Here is a 21,132-nt window from a genome sequence, read left to right as displayed (position 1 = left end):
CCACACAACTCAGTAATTATTTGGAAGCATAAATCAATGAATGAAAGATAATTTTCAGAAGTGAAGCATAGTTCTATAACCATATAAAACTCTGATTTACCTGGTTTGCATAAGTTTCTAACAGTTGAAGGCAGAAGGCTTCCATTCCATGTAACATTCCTAGCCTAAATTAAGCTTCATATCAGTAACTAAGTTCAGTTCATCGTGAAAGCTCAGTTCATCATGACCTATAAAATGTCAGACTCAAGAGTTTTAAATACCACTAACACCATGTAGAGGCTTTGGGAGTACAGGGCTGTGTGCTGTGAAACAGCAACACTGTTCTTCTGAAAGCTAACATGCCCTCTTAGGCCACAGATATAAACAGGGTAAGCATACTCAATAATGAATGACCAGGAAAACACCTTTATCACTGCAGATTAAAGATATAACCTCTACCTAATTATACTGTACACATTAAAATCTACTGCTATTTTAAGACTTTAATGTCTTACAAAAAATACAGCTAAATACAAGATTATCTGTAAATCTGTATCTGAAGTTGCATATTTTATAGCCAGTTTTAGACTTATTTTTATTTACAAAAAGTAGTCTAATGCTTAAAATAGTACATTCACACATAACATTACATATTTTGTTAGAAATAATAGTTTCTTAAATATATTTGATGTCATTATTATGAAAAAGAAACATTGGAAGATCTTGCTACTGCTCTTATCTTTGACCTTTTAGCTCTTCCATTTCAGCACCCTCATTAATGTCAAAATGCCATTAGAATGTCTGCCCACTTTTACATCTCTACATCTTGGACAAGAAAAAAATCTTCTGGGTACAATCAGTAATGCTTTCCTTTTGTATTCAACTAAAAGGCAGAACAGCATCACACAGGTCAGAATATTACCTTTATTAAAGAAAAAGAACAACATGACAAAAGATAAACTTTAGAATGTAAAATGCCATGTTTAAGACCTGAATTGGGCATTTTTAAAATGTGCTTTAAACTGTTTTAGTTTTTAACTGTCAGACTTCTTTAATATCTGTAACCAATACCACTGATAGGACTTGTTTTTATCATTATTACTACCTTTCTTAGGCTGGGTAACACGGGAAGCAGAATTTGAGCCACAGTCTCTGAGACGTTTATAATGCCCTTAGAACTATCAGTGAAGCCTTAAGCGAAGCAGGATTAGGTAGTCTGAGAAATACAATTTGGCTGCAAATAAAGGCCTAGCAAATTCCTCAGGGTGGGAGCTCTGAGGTTGGGAGAGCTCTTCAGAAATGTCTTAAAATGCAGCAAAAATTAGGAGGCCAACCTTTTGCACTTTGGCATTCTAGTGGACTTCCACTAGGGAGAAGGATTTATGATCCCTTTAGCCCATGGCAGTTCCTGGGCAGGGACTCACTTTGAGCCCCTCTGCAGGCAACTCCCTTGGCAGCTGAGGAAAATGGCAGGGCGAAAATGGCCTGGTCTGAAGCAGGAATCTGGAGGGCATACCATAACATCCACAAACATGCTATAATTGTAGAGTTTAATGGACTGTTTGCAAAAACAGTTCTTTTACTACCACTTCTCATTTTCATGGTTTTTATTGTATTTTATCTTCTTGTACACACTGATATGTCAATCCTGTTTACTAAGCGATATTCAATGGATTTCCTATGGAGCAATGAACCTTAACAGGCATTTTTTTAATTGGCCCACATAGGAAACCACATTACTATTAATTCCACAGCTACAGCATAAAATAAAACCATTGCTTCTCAAACTCTGGAGCAATTAGACCTCTCGGCTATTTGGCTAACTCTGCTTCATGATACCCAATGCAGTTAATTATATTTTTTGATGTTAATAGTCTCTGTCAGTCTCAAGCATAACTTCTCTTTGATGAATATTTAAATTATATTTGAATAAAAATAATCTTGGTTACATTTCATATTCAGTAATCATCACAGACTAATAAAGGTCTACTTGTCAAGGGTTGAAAGAAACAAAAATGCACATATAAAGGTTCTAAACCAACGCATCAGATAATATATTTGCAACGACCATAATCTATATCTCGACCCAACATACCTGACTATATACAGTTTTAAAAGGTACAGACTCACCCACATAATAACTCGCAGCTAGACTTCAAAAGTTACTTATAAACAGTCTTTTAGATTATATACACAGAATTCCATTAATTAACAATGATAACATCTTAGGACTGTGTCATAAGTTAATTTAACGTGTGGAATAAAATGAGAAAAATTTTAAATGTGATAGAAAATTTAGAATTCATTCTCTTCCATCCTCTTGCTGTATTGTTTTCAAAAGTTCTGAGAGTAAAAAGAAACCTTTGATTTATAAAAAGATTTTTGATGATGTTATAGAAATCCACTGAAATCATTATTAATCACTTAATGATTACTATGAAATCATCATAGTTTAAAGATAATGTTTTCTGTTACATAAAGGTTTTAATAGGAGTGGGAAGTGGGGGTGAAGGAAATTTCCAAACCCGGAAAACTGGGACAATGGAAAGAAAATATAAAAAAACTCATTAGTATAATTTCTTGAGTGACTGTTTAAACCTCAAATAGCTTAAAACTACCTTAGTTTATATTATAACAGAAATGCTTCAAACCAAGCATTTATTTAACAAAAAATGTAAAAATGTTAATGTTTTCCTATCTCAGCCCTTTTATTGAATGAATATTTTGTTATCTACTTAATTAAATTAATAAACTGATTTGTTAAAATTTTATCTTTTCAATTTTCTTCTTTCAAACCCTAAATCTTTGGAATATAAAGGAGACAAAATAAAATACAATTAAAAAGAAAGAAATATCCTGAAATGCACACATTAACCTAAGACTATATAGTGGAAAAGTGTGCCAATTTCTAGTAACACATTACAAATAAAAATAGTAGGAATGGATTCAAGTTTATATAAAAGGACAGCTTATAAAACAGGGTTAACACTTTAAGAAAAAAATTGCAAGTAGAAAATACAGTACCAAAGTGAACAATTATTTAGGAAAAAAGGGAAAGCACAACAAATATCACTAATTTTTAAAAGCCTTCAAGTATCACAGTAACACGCCACAGAAAACCAAAACAACATTTTAATAATTTAATTGCTTTCCATTCATTTACAATTCCTTAATATATTTTTTCACCAAATACCTCAGGAATGTCTGTTCACAATTTCATAGTATTACTTTCTATAATTTTGCTTTACCACCTAAACAGCTGATCAAAATCTATTTTTCATTTTTAATGGTTTGGATACATTAGGTAAATACCTACAATGTGCTCACATTCATTGAAATGCTATAGTCTGTGCTCCACAAACACAGGCATTCTGATAGATTTTGTTTTATATGGTACTCACTAAAAAAGGAGAACAGTATGGTACATTTATAATTGTACATACTACCTTTGATCTGTTCTTTATGTTCTTTACACCAAGAATATGCAGGAAAGAACTTCAGTTTTGATTAGTTATCAATAAGAACCAAATCTCCCGCTTGCCGTTTTACACATTTAACGACTAAAAGAATTTTATAGTCTAGCTTTCAATTCCATACATGTTAAACATTATTCCTCTACCACGTGACATATATTACAGGTCCTATAGGACACATTCAAATTGTAATATGATATCTGACCTTCCACCTTTGGCGAAGAAGAACCAAAGAGCCTCTTGATGAAAGTGAAAGAAGAGAGTGAAAAAGTTGACTTAAAACTCAACATTCAGAAAACTAAGATCATGGCATCAGGTCCTATCATTTCATGCAAACAGATGGGGAAACAATGGAAACGCGACAGACTTTATCTATTTGGGCTCCAAAATCACTGAAGATAGTGACTGCAGCCATGAAATTAAAAGACGCTTGCTCCCTGGAAGAAAAGACATTACTGACAAAGGTCTGTCGGGTAAAAGCTATGGTTTTTCCAGTAGTCATGTATGGATGTGAGAGTTGGATTATATAGACAGTTGAGCGCCAAAGAATTGATGCTTTGAACTGTGGTATTGGAGAAGACTCTTGAGAGTTCTTTGGACTGCAAAGAGATCCAATCAGTCAATCCTAAAGAAAATTACTCCTGAATATTCTTTGGAAGGCCTGATGCTGAAGGTGAAACTTCAATACTTTGGCCACCTGATGCAAAGAACTGACTCATTGGGAAAGACCCTGATCCTGGGAAAGATTGAAGGCAGGAGGAGAAAGGGACTATAGAGGATGAGATGGTTGGATGGCATCACCAACGCGATGGACGTGAGTTTGAGTAGGCTCTGGAAGTTGGTGATGGACAGGGAAGCCTGGCGTGCTGCAGTCCATGGGGTCACAAAGAGTAGGACACGACTGAGTGACTGAACTGAACTGAACTGATCCTACCTTTCACATTTATGTTACAATCAGTAGACAGTATAATGAGTAACAGGAGTATTTTTAGAGGCCAGTTCTTCACCAGAATAGCTAGCAAAACAAAACTGTAACAAGGGTTGGGAAGATACGTGGGGGTGGAAATGGCAGACAACTCCAATATTCTTGCCTATAAAATCCCATGGACAGAGGAGCCTGGCAGGCTACACAGTTCATGGGGTCACAAAGAGTCGACATGACTGAGCAACTGAGCATGAGCACATGAGTGTCCAGAAAACAACATAAAAATAAGCCCATTAAACTCAAACTGAATTTATCACCAATGGAACCTACACTTAACAGGACCCCCCTAAGCAACCATAAATGAGAGGAATTACAACAGAGAAGTCAGAGAATGAAATCAAAACCTTAAAAGATTGTGTTTAAATACCATACTTCAGCAAAATTTTCAAAAATGTGACCCTGTGAGCATGTTGCTTGGGACCCTGAGAATGTCGTGCAAGAGGCCTGTGAAAGTTAAAGCGCTCTGATATTTAAGATTCATTAAGAGACTGATGGAAAATCTACCTTTAGAAACAGTACTATTTTCACAAGTTACAGGTGACTTCATTAAGAAGTCAAAAACAGAAAGGTGTCTTGAAGTTGACAACCTATATACAGGGACTCTCATTTCAGACATTTTCTTCAAGGCCAAGAGGAATTCTGAAACCATGTCTTTTATTGAAGAAAACCATGTCTTTATGTCAAAAAAGGTTGGGAGAACTGCAACACACATTAGTTACACCATACACTTGACTGGTTTAGAGGAAATAAATATTAAGACTACAGAATTGCTCACTTCTTTGTATTTCTTAAAAACTAGATTTTATCTAGAAACAACTGAGAGATACTAGTTCTCATCTTAATTATGAAATAACAAACAGCACTAAAACTCCTAACTAAACTGCGAAAAAGATATCTGAAGAAAATAGTAAAAAGGATTTAAGACTCAAAAATATATAAGACGTAAATATTAGTAAAATACTACTAGAAATCTAATTACCCACAATAAATTTCCTTAGGAAATATACAAAGCAAATATCTGCTCTGGTGTTTCCTATTACTGTTAATATAGTATAGGTGTGCAATCTCATTATATAACCAATGGAAAAATTAACGGGGCCATAATAAAGGATAGTTTAGCTGTTTTTAAACAATTGAACAATTGAATGATAACGACTCACAATGGCTATGTTTTTGATGTGGCAAAGTCAAGGAGTTAAACTGCTAGTAAGAAAATAAAACAAGTATTTATAGTAAACAAGGGATTAAAAATATTTCTCTACCAAATAACATATAGGCAACGTTTTTAGCTTAATTAGAAACTTCAGTAAAATAAAAAAATTATAAAAATGGAAAATTCTCAACTTTACTCAAAATTATGTTTTCTCTTTATGACATAATAAAATGTACAAAATAATAAACAGCATATTTTCATACAGTGGAGACTATTCCAAAGCTTCAATGAATATATAAATTTATTAACTGATAATAAAAATGCCAATATGAACTGTACAAAATAAATAATTCCAAATTCTTAAGTGAATTTGCAATCATAATTTTTCATTTTTTATACTGATAGAAAATATGCAATATATCACAGTTCAGTAGCATTTATCTATGAGTTTTCCATAGGAGAAGAAATAGAAAAAAAGACCATAATTTAAAAAATCAGTGGTTATTTTTTATTTGAAATTTTAAAGCAAAATTTTATTTTCTTTATGCTGCTACTGCCAAGTTGCTTCAGTCATGTCCGACTCTGTGTGACCCCATAGACCGCAGCCCACCAGGCTCCCCCATCTTTGGGATTCTCCTGGCAAGAACACTGGAGTGGGTTACCATTTCCTTCTCCAATGCATGAAAGTGAAAAGTGAAAGTGAAGTCGCTCAGTCATGTCTGACTCGTAGCGACCCCATGGACTGCAGCCTACCAGGCTCCTCTGTCCATGGGATTTTCCAGGCAAGAGTACTGGAGTGCTATTTTCTTTAAAACTGTGATTGAATATCAATTTTTATTTGTTCAAACTAAACTCTTTTTACAAGTTATACTCTTTTATGGATTCTTATAATCTATATTTATACACTGATACTAGAAGTATGACTTCAGAAACCAGATACACAATAAAAAGAAACACTTTCACAAACTACTCAAATAGGTATTTGAAAATAAGTCTTATGTAAGCAGACTTAGTATGCATTCATCTAGTTATGTAACATTTCATTGGCCAGAACATTTTAGCAAAACAATGCTGAATTATACTTGGTTTCTGTCAATTAATAAATTAATCAATTTACTTTTTAAATAGAAACCAATGTTTAGTGTATGAGCGAAAGCTCTAAAAGAGTAAATATCTACAAGATATATGACCACACATGTACTACTGAAATGCCACTATCATCTCATCCAGAAACTAATCTTTCAAATGAGAAAACTAGAATAAATAATAACTAAGATTATGAAAAGATTACTACAATCTATATCAAATGGATGTTCACATTTACTTTTATTTATTCATCTCTCCACTTTAGCTTCAAAAATAAAAACACCAGAGTTTAAATGAGATATGTCTTTATTTTTAAAAACTATCATCCCTATCTTTCATCTGACCAGTATCTGTCCAAAAATCCAATCAAACTCAAATTCTTATGGTATTATTTAAGGCTCTCAATTTCACTGAATAATCCTTAGGAAATTCTTAAGATCAGTAATGTAGTGTCCGTAGAGAAAATGATTCTGGCTTCCTTGACCAACAATACGGAGGTAAAATCCATATATTACCTCTGTGTGTGTGTATGTGTGTGTGTGTGCACACACATGTGTGTTAGTCACTCAGTCATGTATGACTCTTTGAGAACCCCATGAACTGTAGCCTGCCAGGCTTCTATGTCCATGGGATTCTCCGGACAAGAATACTGGAGTGGATTGCCATTCCCTTCCCCAGAGGAACTTCCCAACCCAGGGATCAAACCGTTTCCAACCCAGGGATTCTTTACCTTTTGAGCTACAGGGAAGTAGTACCAGTAAAACCAGAAGTTCACACTTTTACTCTCAGTCTTCATTATCCAACAGAATTATTTTACAATTTTCATCTTTAAAGAAGAAACAGAGGACTCTGTAGGGTAGAAACTTTGACGTGATATTGTTCCTTTCTCCTACATTTTATAAGCACGGTCATAAGGGATATTTAGATGATCTGTTTTCTAAGCCATTTTCTTAGTCATTTTTGCACACTAAATGTGATTGTTTAATATGGTTCAAGTTTATTACCGCCAATAGTCTTTCCTTTCTATAATGAGTGCTTTGGTTTAAATGCCTATCAGTAAGTGACAAGCAAAGTATGTGTCCAATTAGATACATCAATAACAGCTTTAATGGTTATTTACTGTACTAAGTTTCAAGAGTTTGTACTATAACCTCCTAATGCTTGGACAAAGAGAGGTGCTTATAATTCCAGTTAGTTGTCTTAAAACAAACTAAGGCAAGAGAGAAAGAATTAGCGCAAATCCATCACTCAACAGAAAATAACCTAAATACATCACACAGATGATGAGTTAGTAGTATTTATTTATTTTTCCCCAGATGCATTTTATCTTAATGGACAAATGGCTGATAAACCTGACACCACAGATAGATAGAAACACTTGGGATAAACAGCATAAAGGTAAGACTGCAGTTTCTCAGAAATGCAGGCTTAAACCCTATGAGAATGAATAGGTGCACTGAATAAATATACTAAGCAAGAGAATGGTACCCCTAACTAGCAAGTATGGATAATAATACAAAAATAAAATATGCCAACCCCTAAAATATTATAAAACATCGAATTAGATAAGGCAGATTTAGCTAATTTTTCCCACTAAAAATTAATATGAAAGGGATATAAATATCTTAGTCAGGTTTTAAGTTTACTGATACCTATAAAGAGATCAGGGAACAAAGAATTAAATAAAACCTCCTTCATATAGCTCTGCCTTGGACATTAAGTTTCTTTATAAAGACTGAACCATCAGTATAAAATTGGAAAGGGTTTTATGTCAAGGAGAGCATGCCTACACCAAAATCTATAATCATGAAGTTAGCAGAGAACACTTGTAGAATTGCAACTGGAATTTAATGAATTTTCTTGTTTAACTTCTGAGAATCTTCTAACATCCATCAGTTGTCTACGAGGGTTTTGTGTGGATCTGTGCATGCATTTAAGTATCTCCTACTTTAAATACTTTATACACACTTAGTATCTGTTAGTATACTTGAAAATAATAGAAGTATATATATAAAACCTAGATAACAGAATTATTTTAAAATGATTATTAAATTTATTTAAAAATTATTTTCATGCAACTAAGATATTAATGAGGTTCCAGGTATAGATACTTTGAGGTTTCAGTCTTTGAGACGAATAATTCAACCTTTTCCAAGGTTCACAGAGTAAAAAGAGGGTATCATATTGCCCATTTCTTCCCAAAGATATTTTAAAAATAAGTGAAGAGAATATATGTGCTACAAATGTGAATGAGTGCTTTGACTGCAATGACAGCTGACTTTCAGCGTGAAATGAGAGAAACTACCGTATGATGAGTCCCAAATTTCTCAGTAGTTCCAACAATCTGTTATTCAATAACTCTCTTAAAACAGAAGCAATGGCCTACGTTTTTCCCTTCATAAAAGAGAGTCCCTAGTTGTGTGTCCTGCTTCACAGCAAGAAGAGAGGTGAAAAAGTCAATGTGCGCATTTTTTCAGTCTCATTCTATGACCTACTGTAACATAAAGAATCATGGAACAGAAAACAAAAAAGTAATGCACATATATATAAAATGACACCTTTTATCAAATGCTCAGGCACACAAGAAATTATCACCGCTTGAATTGCTATTGTATTAACAATGCTAAAATGTAATTATCATATTTGAAGATAATAGGTTGGGGCAATGAAAAGTTTAGAAGAAGAAAATTCAAGGATACAGAAGTTATTGAATGGGGTACAGGATGGGAATACATTAATTTGGTCCCTACTCATCAAGCTTACTTTCATCATTCCAAACTTTTTAGACAAGATCTAGGCTCTGAAATCAGTTTTGTCTCTTACTTAATTTATTAAATTGCTTCCATGTTCAAAAAGCTAGACTTTTTCCCCTTAAGTTAAAAATCTCTGAACTGTACTCCTACTTCATTAATCTAGTGTTTATTCCTTTCTTGGATGTCTGTGACTGTATCAGTTCAGTTCAGTTCAGTCACTCAGTCGTGTCCGACTCTTTGCGACCCAATGAATCACAGCACGCCAGGCCTCCCTGTCCATCACCAACTCCCAGAGTTCACTCAAACTCATGTCCATCGAGTCGCTGATGCCATCCAGCCATCTCATTCTCTGTCGTCCCCGTCTCCTCCCGCCCCCAATCCTTCCTAGCATCAGACTCTTTTCCAGTGAGTCAACCTGTTGCATGTATCAGTTCAGTTCAGTCGCTCAGTCGCGTCCGACTCTTTGCGACCCCATGAATCACAGCACGTCAGTAGTACCTAATTCTTCTAGTCTATGCAAGGCTGAATGCTGCTTTGCTGATTTCCATCCTGAAACTCTCCTATCCTGAAAAGCCTAATATGTTCTTTTATTTAAACTAAGTAGAATAAAATTCTTCAGCATCAATAAGGGAAAAAATGAATCTCTCTTATACTTTACTGCTGCCTTATGAGACATTACCCTCCTGTTCTCATTCTGGTTTCCTGGTACCTTTACCTTTTCCCCTTAAGTGTAGGGCTTCTCTAGAGCTTTTGCACATACTAACTGCATAACCTCTGTAATGTCATCTATTCACCTAAAACTACTAACCTTACATTTATGTTTGCTTCATCTGTATGTTTTTCTTTCAACACTCTTTTGAGTGCCAGATCTGTATTAACAATGGATCACTTAACTACTTATTTATATTCCACCAGCTTTTCCAACTTAGAGGAATTTAAATTGGTAGTTTAACAACCAAAAATATAATCAATTTTGTTTAATAAAAAACCTACTATAGTTGTTAAGGTTCTATCCTTGGAATCCATAAGTGGGCTTAAAAAAAATGGCTAAAATCTTAAAAAGAACCAGGCTAGTTCCCTAAGCCTAGGGTACTATTTTACTTTCCTTGGGCAATTTCCACACAAACAAAAAAAGGGCTTATCTTGGATTCAGTTACCCAAAATATACCTTTCCCACCATAGGGAAAAACTGAGGAATATTTTCACCATCTTCTCGAGGGCAGTAGAGATTACTTTTAGAACCTCTCTACAATGAGAAAGGTACACTGATGTAGATCTAATAGCATGAGTTCAGACTCTGAAAAACTGAACCTACCTATGCCCATTAACCTAACATTTATTATTTTTTAAAAATACAGTAAACATTTACATACTTTCTCACTTTCAGATCTCCTGACCAGAGTGCTATAACAAACGTTAAGGGCAACTGCAAACCATAATCTAAGGCAACAGAATACCTGGATGAGAATTGGCAAATTCTTAGAGTGAAGAAATGAACAAAGAGAGTTATAACCAATAACAGAAGAGTAACTTAGAAACAAATTTAGCACATCACTTTAACTAGATAGTACCCAGTCCTACAAACACTATTTTTAGCAAAATTCTAATTTAGTTATTCACCAAATATTTCAGAGTATTTGATGAGTAGTAAGATTCATTATTTGCTTAATGAATTCAAAGTGTTGAAACTATTTCATATTTAAGTGAACTCACAACAATTATCTTCAAAGAGTGCTAAAAATTATCTCTAATGGTGATTATTTTATAGAGTATTAAAACACTTATCATTTAGGAAAGTGTTTCATTTCTTATTTTTCAGGATGAGCCATTCAATATACTTAAAAGATAATAGAATCAGTTACTAAAAAGCCTTGGTTGCATAGTTTTAAATAAGCAGGAAATATAAAATGGAGAATAAATAACAATCATTAATACTTTTACCACAAAGAATTACAAGTGTATTTATTTAGTTGACTGGTGAAGTGATGACAGTGAGGAAGGCAGGTAGGAAAGCCTTGAAGTAAAATATAAACATATTTTCATGGCATTGAAATTTCTGTGTTATCTATTATTATATGCAAAAAGTTGGGAGTTTCAAATACAATGAAAAAAAAAATCTAGTGCTTTTATTTAATCTTTCCAAAAAGGAATTTCCTACATTAAAGAAAAAAGTCTGATTTTTAAAATTAACATATCTTTTGACGATTATAAATGGAAAATTTTGCCAAATTATTAGGATTTGGTGAAAAAACTCTTACTTTATTTGTAAATACTGAAAGAATATCTTTAAAAAGGGACAAGTATTCTACATAGTCAATAATTATTCTGTAATAATTCAGTTGCAAAAATATTATCTGCCTATTTTTCTTACAGTTATTTGAAACTACGTAACAGTCAGATATGGTAGACTTTCTTTAGGGTTTTTATTTTTTTATTTTTATTTATTTATTTTTTTTTTAAAGTATGGAAACTTTTTATTCACATTTGCAAGGATATGCAGACATGCCAGAATTACAGAGGATCACAGAAGTTTCTGGCCTCTTTCTGACCAGGTGTTCTGGTTCTGGGTGTATTTACATTAAAACAAACAATAAATGCTACATTTATAATAGAGAAAATGATGATTGTACTGATCTATTTACTTGTCTCCTTGCCATCTGCATCCCTTCCCTCCTACATGCCACTCCTGGATTTTTCAGTTTTTGAATGATATTCTCATGTGGATTTTCAGCCCAGAGTCCCTGTTGTCTTAAAGGATCAAGTCGGGGCAACTCCTCAGCGTGGTTTTTCAGGGCCCTCTGCATACACAGAATGGAGTACTGATAAATTACCACTGTGAAACTCATTATTTAAGTCATCTTAACACTGTATTCCTTGTCAATAAAATGTTAACATTTAAATCATCACTGTTGATTACAAAATTATAAAGCCACTACTATAATAAAACAATTTAAAAACAGAGTTTCTACAGGCAGTGTTAGAACTCTTTATTTTCACTAACACACCATAAATTGATTAGAAATTTTCATAATAAGGAAACAGCAGTACACTTTCACAGGATTTAAATATGCACAAACTTTAGTTTCTTTAAAATGTGCCATCAAGGGTTCCCCTGGTGGCTTAGTGGCAAACAATTTGCCTGCCAATGCAGGAGACATGGGTTCAATCTCTGTTCCAGGGATATTCCACATGACACGGGGCAACCAAATCCATGTACCACAACTACTGAGCCCATGCTCTAGAGCTTGTTCTCTGCAACAAGAGAAGCCACTGAAATGAGAGGTCCATGCACTGCAACTAAAGAGTAGATTCTGCTTGCCACAACTAGAGAAAAAAGCTCAACCAGCAATGAAGACCCAGCCCAGTGCGGGGGGGGGGAAATGTACTATAAAAAAGTAGCCCTGCTTTTATAATATAATAAAACAATGAAAATTACTTGCTATCTTATTTTGTACATTTACTATAACATGTCATTATATTTATATTTAGAAGTAGGTTAAGTCTTATGTGTTGTGCTAGATACTAAAACATGTATTTAAATGTATAAACTCATAAACAAATGTTACCTACAATGTACAATTCCTCAGGGCCAGGTCTTTCAGATTCTCTTTGTACTAACTCCCACTACTTTTTGCCTGTCAGTCTATAAAAATTATACATAATCATTTTTCACTTCCTATTTCTCCCTGGCCTAATTTTAGATGTTCATCTCATATCACTACCACTGAATAGTAGGATCAACATGTAAATGTCCACCTAATATAGGCGGTTCCCAATTTTTGAAATACTATGTGCAAATTTTTCTATTACTATCTTATTGGTGCACAAAATTCATTCTTCCAAAGAAGGTAAATTATGTTTTGCAGTTTGTTTCACAAGCTAGATTTCAAATCTAACATAGTCTATAAAGGACTTTTGTGCAAAAAAAAAAAAGCAACATTTATCCAATGCCATTTGTGCAAATAAGGTTTCATCTTTTTTTAATAACTACCCTTTTCAAACTAAACGTAAAAACATTTTGAAGGAAATCTTTCAAAAGTATTATATATTCTCTTATTTATTAAAAATATCTTGATCAGTATCAACATTAACCAAAAAAAACCTACTTACTATAATGTGCTATCAATAAAAATACATTAATATGTATTCTGTATGAAATTGGAGATTTTACAGCAATTTGTACCCATATTCTTAGGGACTGGATTTTTTTTTAAATAGTTTTTCCATTATTTCCTTCGTTGCTCTTATCACATTTGCATGTTTTCATTGTCCCTACACTGATCAGACCCCGAAAATTTACTGTACTACTTTAAGGTAGACTAGCATATAAGCTACAAAACTGGACAAAAGATTGTTTTCAGTGGAAGCAAAGAGTCAGGAGGAGAGAGTGAAGGCTTTAAACAGAAAGACAAAGGGTTTTCCTGGTATTTTTTCTTAAAAAATCCAAAATCAATAATATATAACAAACTCTGTCAAACTTGTTTTCCATCAGAGTTTTTATGTTCTAAATAACAGGAACTGCTGGATATTACTGTCTTAGTTCAATCATAACTAAATCTTTTTTAATATCTTACATAAAAGAAAACTCTAATTAAGATGCCACGAGTACTAAACTTAACAAAACAAAAAAAGATGCCAAGAATTAGGTAATCTGTGTTAATGGCAGAGAAAGTCCATAAACATTGGCAGCAATTTTTCATATTCTATTTACTTGTAGGAAGGCAACTCTCCAGTTAAGAGATAACATTCATATGTTTTATAGTTTATAATACTTTCCAGTACATCAATCTTAAATCACAAAATTAACCAATTGTATATTACCCAAGTATCTTTCTGTCTTCCTTCCTTCCTTCTTTCCATTCTCTCTCTCTCTCTCTCTGTCTTTCTACCTATTTTCTCTCTTGGCTTTCCTGGTGGCCCAGTCAGTATAGAATCCACCTGCAACATACAAGACCCAGGTTCAATCCATGGGTCAGGAAGATCCCCTGGAGAAGGAAAAGGCTACCCACTCCCGTATGCTTGCCTGGGACAGAGGGGCTTAGCAGACTATAATCCATGGAGTCACAAAGAGCCAGACAAGACTTGATGACTAAACTAATACCATTTTCTATCTATCAATCAAGAAAGAGAGAGATTGAGCACTACCAAGTTTTCTTAGCTTTCATAATGTGTTTTTATCTTGTTTGCTTTTTTAAAACTGAGCATTAATGCAAGTCATAGATTGAGAGGTAATGTTTGCAAAAGACATGTAATAAAGGATTCTTATCAAGAACTCTTAAAGGGAATTCTCTGCTGGTCCAGGGGTTGGCACTCCATGCTTCCATAGCAGAATGCATGGATTCGATCCCTGATTGGGTAACTGTGGTCCTGCAGGACTTGTGGCACAACCAAAAAAAATAAAAGTAAAAATAAAAAAATCTCTTAAAGCTAAACAATAAGAAAACAACCCAATTAAAAAGGGGGAAAGGACCAGAACAGACACCTCACTAATAAACATAAATGGCAAGTAAGTATATTAAGAGATGTTCAACATGATATGTCATTGCATCATGTGTGCTAAGTGGATTCAGTTGTGTCTGACTCTTTGCAACCCCATGGACTACAGCCTACCAGGCTCATCTGTCCATGGACTATCAGGCAAGAACACTAGGAGTGACTTGCCATTTCCTCCTCCAGATTATCTTCCTGACCCAGGCATAGAACCTATGTCTCCTATGTCTCCTGCATTGGCAGGTGGATTCTTTACTGCGGAGCCACCTGGGAAGCACTCACTGCATGCAAAACATTAACAAAAATAAGTGTTGGTAAAGGTATGGAGCACCCTTCATTCACTGTCAACGGGAATGAAAAATGGTACAGCGACTTTGAAAGACATTTTGGCAGTTTCCTACAAAATTAAATACACTCTTACCATAAGATCCAACAAATCATGCCTCTTGGTACTTGCCCAAATGAATTGAAAACTGATGTCCACACAAAAACCTCAACAGATGTTCATAGAAGCTTAATTCATAATTGCCAAAACTTGGAAGCAATCAACAAGTCCTTCAGTAGGTGAATGGATAAACTGCAGTACATCCAGACTATGGAATATTATTTAACACTTTAAAAAATTGAGCTATTAAGCCATGAAAAGACATGGAGGAAACTTAAGCGCATATTACTATGTGAAAGAAACCAATCTGAAAAGGTTACATACTACATGATTTCAATTATATGACATTCTAGGAGAGGCAAAACTGTAAGAAAATAGTAAGATCAGTGGTTGCTAGGAGTCAGATGGAGGGAGGAATAAGTAGGGGGAACACAGAGGATTTTTATATCAAAATTTTCTGTATGATATTGCAGTGGTAGATAAGGATCATTATAAATTTTTCAAAACCCACAGAATGTACAACAGCAAGAGTGAACCCTAATGCAAACTGAGGATTTTGGGTGATAATGATGTGTCAGAGTAAGCTCATCTATTATAACAAGTGTAACACTGTGGTAAGGGATGTCGGGATGTCAATGGTTAGGAAGGTTGCACATGTGTGCAGATGGAATATGATAATTATGTGTACATTCTGCTAATTATTGCTGAAAAATGAAGTTTACTCATTAAAGAAATTAAGAAGCAATTACTGCCAAAGACCCAGACACTGAAACATTTTTGACATTATAAAATATTTCAAAATTTTGAAGTCTTAAAAAACAAGACTATATTTTGAATACTCTTTATTGTATGACATATTAAAAATGTATAATAATTCAGTCTATGTCATTATCTATGTCAATGTATAAATATGTCAATCTATATAAAGTAGAAATCAACATTAGCATGGAAAACCCTAACTCAGCTTTAATGAATAGGCTGAGATATGGACAGTATCCATCTAGTATGGAATTATGATAACACTTTCACTAATTGGCTAAAATTGGATATTAACACATGAACATTTACCTTTGAGTCATAATTTTGAAGGCATCTGGGAGGTAGCAGTCTGTATTCTCCATCTGAAATGGGTCAGCATCACAAATCTTGTCGTCTGTCCGACCATAATTAGCACTCTCAATCATGATAACATCACTGCCTGGACATCGCAGATCTATAGAATAACCTTCACAGGATAATTCTCGACGAACTAACCCAAATGGTAAAGCTGCTCGGCTGAAACCTTAAAAAAGGAAAAAAAAATTAAAATGTACTCATGTATGAAATATATTACTTTAATAAATTATTTTCATGTAATATTAGTCACATCTATATCTGAGAGTTATCAAAGTATGTTTTTCAAACAATCCAGTCATACATTTATTAATTAATTGCTGGGATCTTTACTATCAATCAGCAATTTATTACTAGATTTTTAAAATATATCTTTAGCTGGAGCGTTCATCTTTATAAGAATTTTAAATTACTTTAATAAAGTATTTCCTGTATAGCCTTGTCACAATCAGAAACTAAGTGGCTCCTTTTGAGTAAATCCAAAGAAAAACGACACATTTGATCAACTGATTTAAAAAGAATGAGAAGATTAACAAATAAATAATGAAACATTTAATAAAGAAACACTGACATTTATAAATGAAATCAAAGCTGAGTTACACAGGAGAGTGGTGCATATTATGTCACTAATGTAGACATATTAATTGTTGTTATGTTGAATTATCTTAAAATACATTTCTCTAGAGTTCAGTCGCTCAGTCATGTCCAACTCTGCTACCCCATGAACTGCAGCACGCCAGGCCTCCCTGTCCATCACCAACTCCCGGAGTATACAAACTCATGTCCAGTGAGTTGGTGATGCCATCTAACCATCTCATACTCTGCCGTCCCCTTCTCCTCTTGCCTTCAATCTTTCCCAATATCAGTGTCTTCTCAAATGAGTCAGCACTTCGCATCAGGTTGCCAAAATATTGGAGTTTCATCTTCAACATCAGTCCTTCCAATGAACACCCAGGACTGATCTCCTTTTAAAATGGACTGGTTGGATCTCCTTGCAGTCCAAGGGACTCTCCAGAGTCTTCTCCAACACCACAGTTCAAAACCATTAATTCTTTGGCGCTCAGCTTTCTTTATGGTCCAACTCTCACATCCATACATGACTACTGGAAAAACCATAGCCTTGACTAGACGGACCTTTGTTGGCAAAGTAATGTCTCTACTTTTTAATATGCTGTCTAGGTTGGTTATAACTTTCCTTCCAAGGACTAAGCATGTTTTAATTTCATGGCTGCAGTCACCATCTGCAGTGATTTTGGAGCCCAGAAAAATAAAGTCGGCCACTATTTCCACTGTTTCCCCATTTATGTGGCATGAAGTGATGGGACCGGATGCCATGATCTTAGTTTTCTGAATGTTGAGCTTAAGTCAACGTTTTTACTCTCCTCTTTCACTTCCATTAACAGGTTCTTTAGTTCTTCTTTACTTTCTGCAATAAGGGTAGTATCATCTACATATCTGAGGTTACTGATATTTCTCCCAGCAATCCTGATTCCAGCTTGTGCTTCATTCCAGCCCACCGTTTCTGATGATGTACTCTGCATATAAGTTAAATAAGCACAGTGACAATATACCGTACTCCTTTTCCTATTTGGAACCAGTCTGTTGTTCCATGTCCAGTTCTAACTGTTGCTTCCTGACCTGCATAACAGGGTTCTAAAGAGGCAGGTCAGGTGTTCTGGTATTCCCATTTCTTTCAGAATTTTCCACAGTTTATTGTGATCCACACAGTCAAAGGCTTTGGCATAGTCAATAAAGCAGAAACAGATGTTTTTCTGGAACTCTCTTCTTTTTCGATGATCCAACGGATGTTGGCAATTTGATCTCTGGTTCCTCTGCCTTTTCTAAAACCAGCTTGAACATCTGGAAGTTCATGGTTCACGTATTGCTGAAGCCTGGCTTAGAGAATTTTGAGCATTACTTTACCAGTGTGTGAGATGAGTGCAACTGTGCAGTAGTTTGAGCATTCTTTGGCACTACCTTTCTTTGGGATTGGAATGAAAACTGACCTTTCCAGTTCTGTAGCCACTGCTGAGTTTTCCAAATTTGCTGACATATTGAGTGCAGCACTTTCACAGCATCATCTTTCAGGATTTGAAATAGCTGAACTGGAATTCCATCACCTCCACTAGCTTTGTTCACAGTGATACTTCCTAAGGCCCACTTGACTTCACATTCCAGGATGTCTGTCTCTATGTGAGTGATCACACCATCGTACATTTGTCTTAGCATCTCCCAAAATAACTAAGACACTGTGACAGTATCACCCTTATGGAACAATGTGTGTGTGCTGTGCTCAGTTGCTCAGTTATGTCTCACTCTTTACAACACCAAGGACTGTATCCCACCAGGCTCCTCTGCTCGTGGAACTTTCCAGGCAAGAATACTGAAGTGGGTTGCCATTTCCTACTCCAGAGGATCTTCCTGACTCATGTATCGAACCTGCATCTCTTGTGACTTTGGCATTAGCTGGCAGAATTTTTATCACTAGGACCACCTGGGGAGCCCCTTATGGCATAATAACTTCTTTCAACTTGTAAAGCCTTTATTGAAAACTGACATAAGTGCAAGGATTGAGACATAAGTAAAAGGATTGAGCAGACGGGTATTCATAGGACCTAGCACTGCTCCAATCTAGTGCAAAAAGTTGAAAATTCCCAAAGGGGCAAAACTTCTGAGATTCAGTTTTGTCATTTAAAAAAGGGAGGTGAAACATCTATATAACACCCATGATGCTACTTTTCCCACCTGTGTGACTCAAAAACAAGATAATGTGCAGAGAAGCACTTAATTGAAAGTGCTACATGAACTTATGTATTGTGTATCAGGCTGAATGTAGGTAATCACTGTTCATGACTGTGATTAAAAAACAATTTAGAATAGAATAAAAAATTAGAATTTTAGGTTTTAAAATTTTCAACCAGGGGTCCTTTAAAATAATAATAGAACAGAGAGGAAAGATAAAAGCCGAGAAAGCCAAGAACAGCCAAGAAGCTCTATGTGTGGACACAGCACATCTATGTCTGCTGGTTGCCTCCTATCGGATACTGACCACATCAAAAACTTCTACATTGACCCAATTTCTTATTTCAGTTCTCTAACTTGTTGCCATCTATAGCATTCCTGTTATAAAAGATGAGCATTAATTTTAGTATTTTTTTTAATCTCTATAAATTATTTTGCACCACATAAGCCTTCCCTCACATCCCTTTTTACTGGAAAAAAAATTAAAAATGATATCAAGAAGTAGACTGTTTCAAGACATAAACTTCCAAGTTGAAAAACTAGGTTCTGCCCAGGTCAATCCAATGAGAAAATCTGTTCACTTTAACTATTGCACAATGCCTTTCATTAAATGAACAAAACTAAAAGTGTCCTGGATATACATGCATCTTCTAAGATGCAAATAATCCTGCAAAGGATTACTGGGTCACACGTTGGTATCATTTAGAAAATGAGCACTTCTAAAACGTGGTTGAGTTCTCCATTCTACTGAGAAAACAAAATGTATTTGAAACAGAGAGACACGAAAAGGACACAGTTTAGAGCACCAAAGTCTTCAGAGGATTGAGGCAAACACCAACCTTGGTAGGTTTTTACTAAGAAGATTTATGGTCTTATGAGACGTCTAAAAGAGAAGTACACTATCAATGAACAAGGAATATGAAAGGAAGATGGGCAATATCAAGACAAACAGTAAAGGGGCCAACCTTTCAACCTTTTCCCAAATTCATAAAGAAATGTTTCAGTTCAGTTCAGTCGCTCAGTCGTGTCTGACTCTTTGCAACCCCATGAATCACAGCACGCCAGGCCTCCCTGTCTGTCACCAACTCCCGGAGTTCACTCAAACTCATGTCCATCGAGTCGGTGATGCCATCCAGCCATCTCTTTCTCTGTTGTCCCCTTCTCCTCCTGCCCCCAATCCCTCCCAGCATCAGTCTTTTCCAGTGAGTCAACTCGTCACATGAGGTGGCCAAAGTATTGGAGTTTCAGCTTTAGCATCAGTCCTTACAGTGAAAACCCTACACATTATTAATTTCTTTCATTTGCTGATACTGTAGTGCTTATATAAACAATGCATCTTAAACTGGTATTATATTTGTTTTAGTTAATTTATTTAATACTATAATGTTTGTCACCTTAAATCTTAAGTGTTCTCTTTCTTAAAGTCTTGCTCAAAAATAGGTTAGAGAGCAAGAATTTGGGAAAGCAAACACTTATGATTTAAGACAATGAACATCATAGTATTTAATACTATGAAGCAGCTGACAGAAGCTGACACTTATTTGTGTGATGAAAAAAGCTGTGTGAAAATTCAAACAAGTGACATCATATAAAACTTTGGAGCAGAGCATATTTTAAAAGCAGAGATGGTTTGCAATTATAACTCCTTGTAGATCATATTATTAGAGAATATTACAAATGAGAACATGTTATTGTAAGAACATGTTATTCTGGCTTGGAGTCAAAATTCATAAGTTGTAGACTTTGTCAAAAATATATAACTCATTCTGAAGCACTGCGGTTTTTAAGTTCAGCTTTAATTTTTTTTGATGATAGTTTGCAGGATTATAGTCATGATTCTAAGTGAATTTTCTTCTGCTTTTGAAACATATTTGAAAATTGCAGAAGTCTGGCTGTTAGTTCAGATAAAAGATTTTTAAGCCTTAATATTAGTCATCCAAAAAGGTAAAGTATGAAAAAGAAAAGGTAAAAAA

At 34.8% G+C, this 21,132-nt stretch overlaps 1 protein-coding gene across 11 annotated transcripts in view; it reads right to left on the bottom strand.

Moving 5' to 3' along the window:
- ADGRL2 (adhesion G protein-coupled receptor L2) overlaps positions 1-21,132 on the bottom strand; it is a 337,601-nt gene that overhangs the window by 76,237 nt on the left and 240,232 nt on the right. For all 11 annotated transcript variants that reach the window (XM_055403213.2, XM_055403214.2, XM_055403212.2 and 8 more), the window contains one exon: positions 16,373-16,586. In XM_055403213.2, the coding sequence (XP_055259188.1) occupies positions 16,373-16,586 (214 nt within the window). The remainder of the gene's footprint in view (positions 1-16,372; positions 16,587-21,132) is intronic.

This window comes from Moschus berezovskii, chromosome 4 (genome assembly GCF_049115385.1).
Source record: "Moschus berezovskii isolate FMDL1 chromosome 4, NW_MosBer_1.0, whole genome shotgun sequence".
Classification (NCBI taxonomy): domain Eukaryota; kingdom Metazoa; phylum Chordata; class Mammalia; order Artiodactyla; family Moschidae; genus Moschus; species Moschus berezovskii.
Note: the sequence above shows the minus strand (reverse complement) of the source record. Positions and strands in the feature narration are given on the sequence as shown.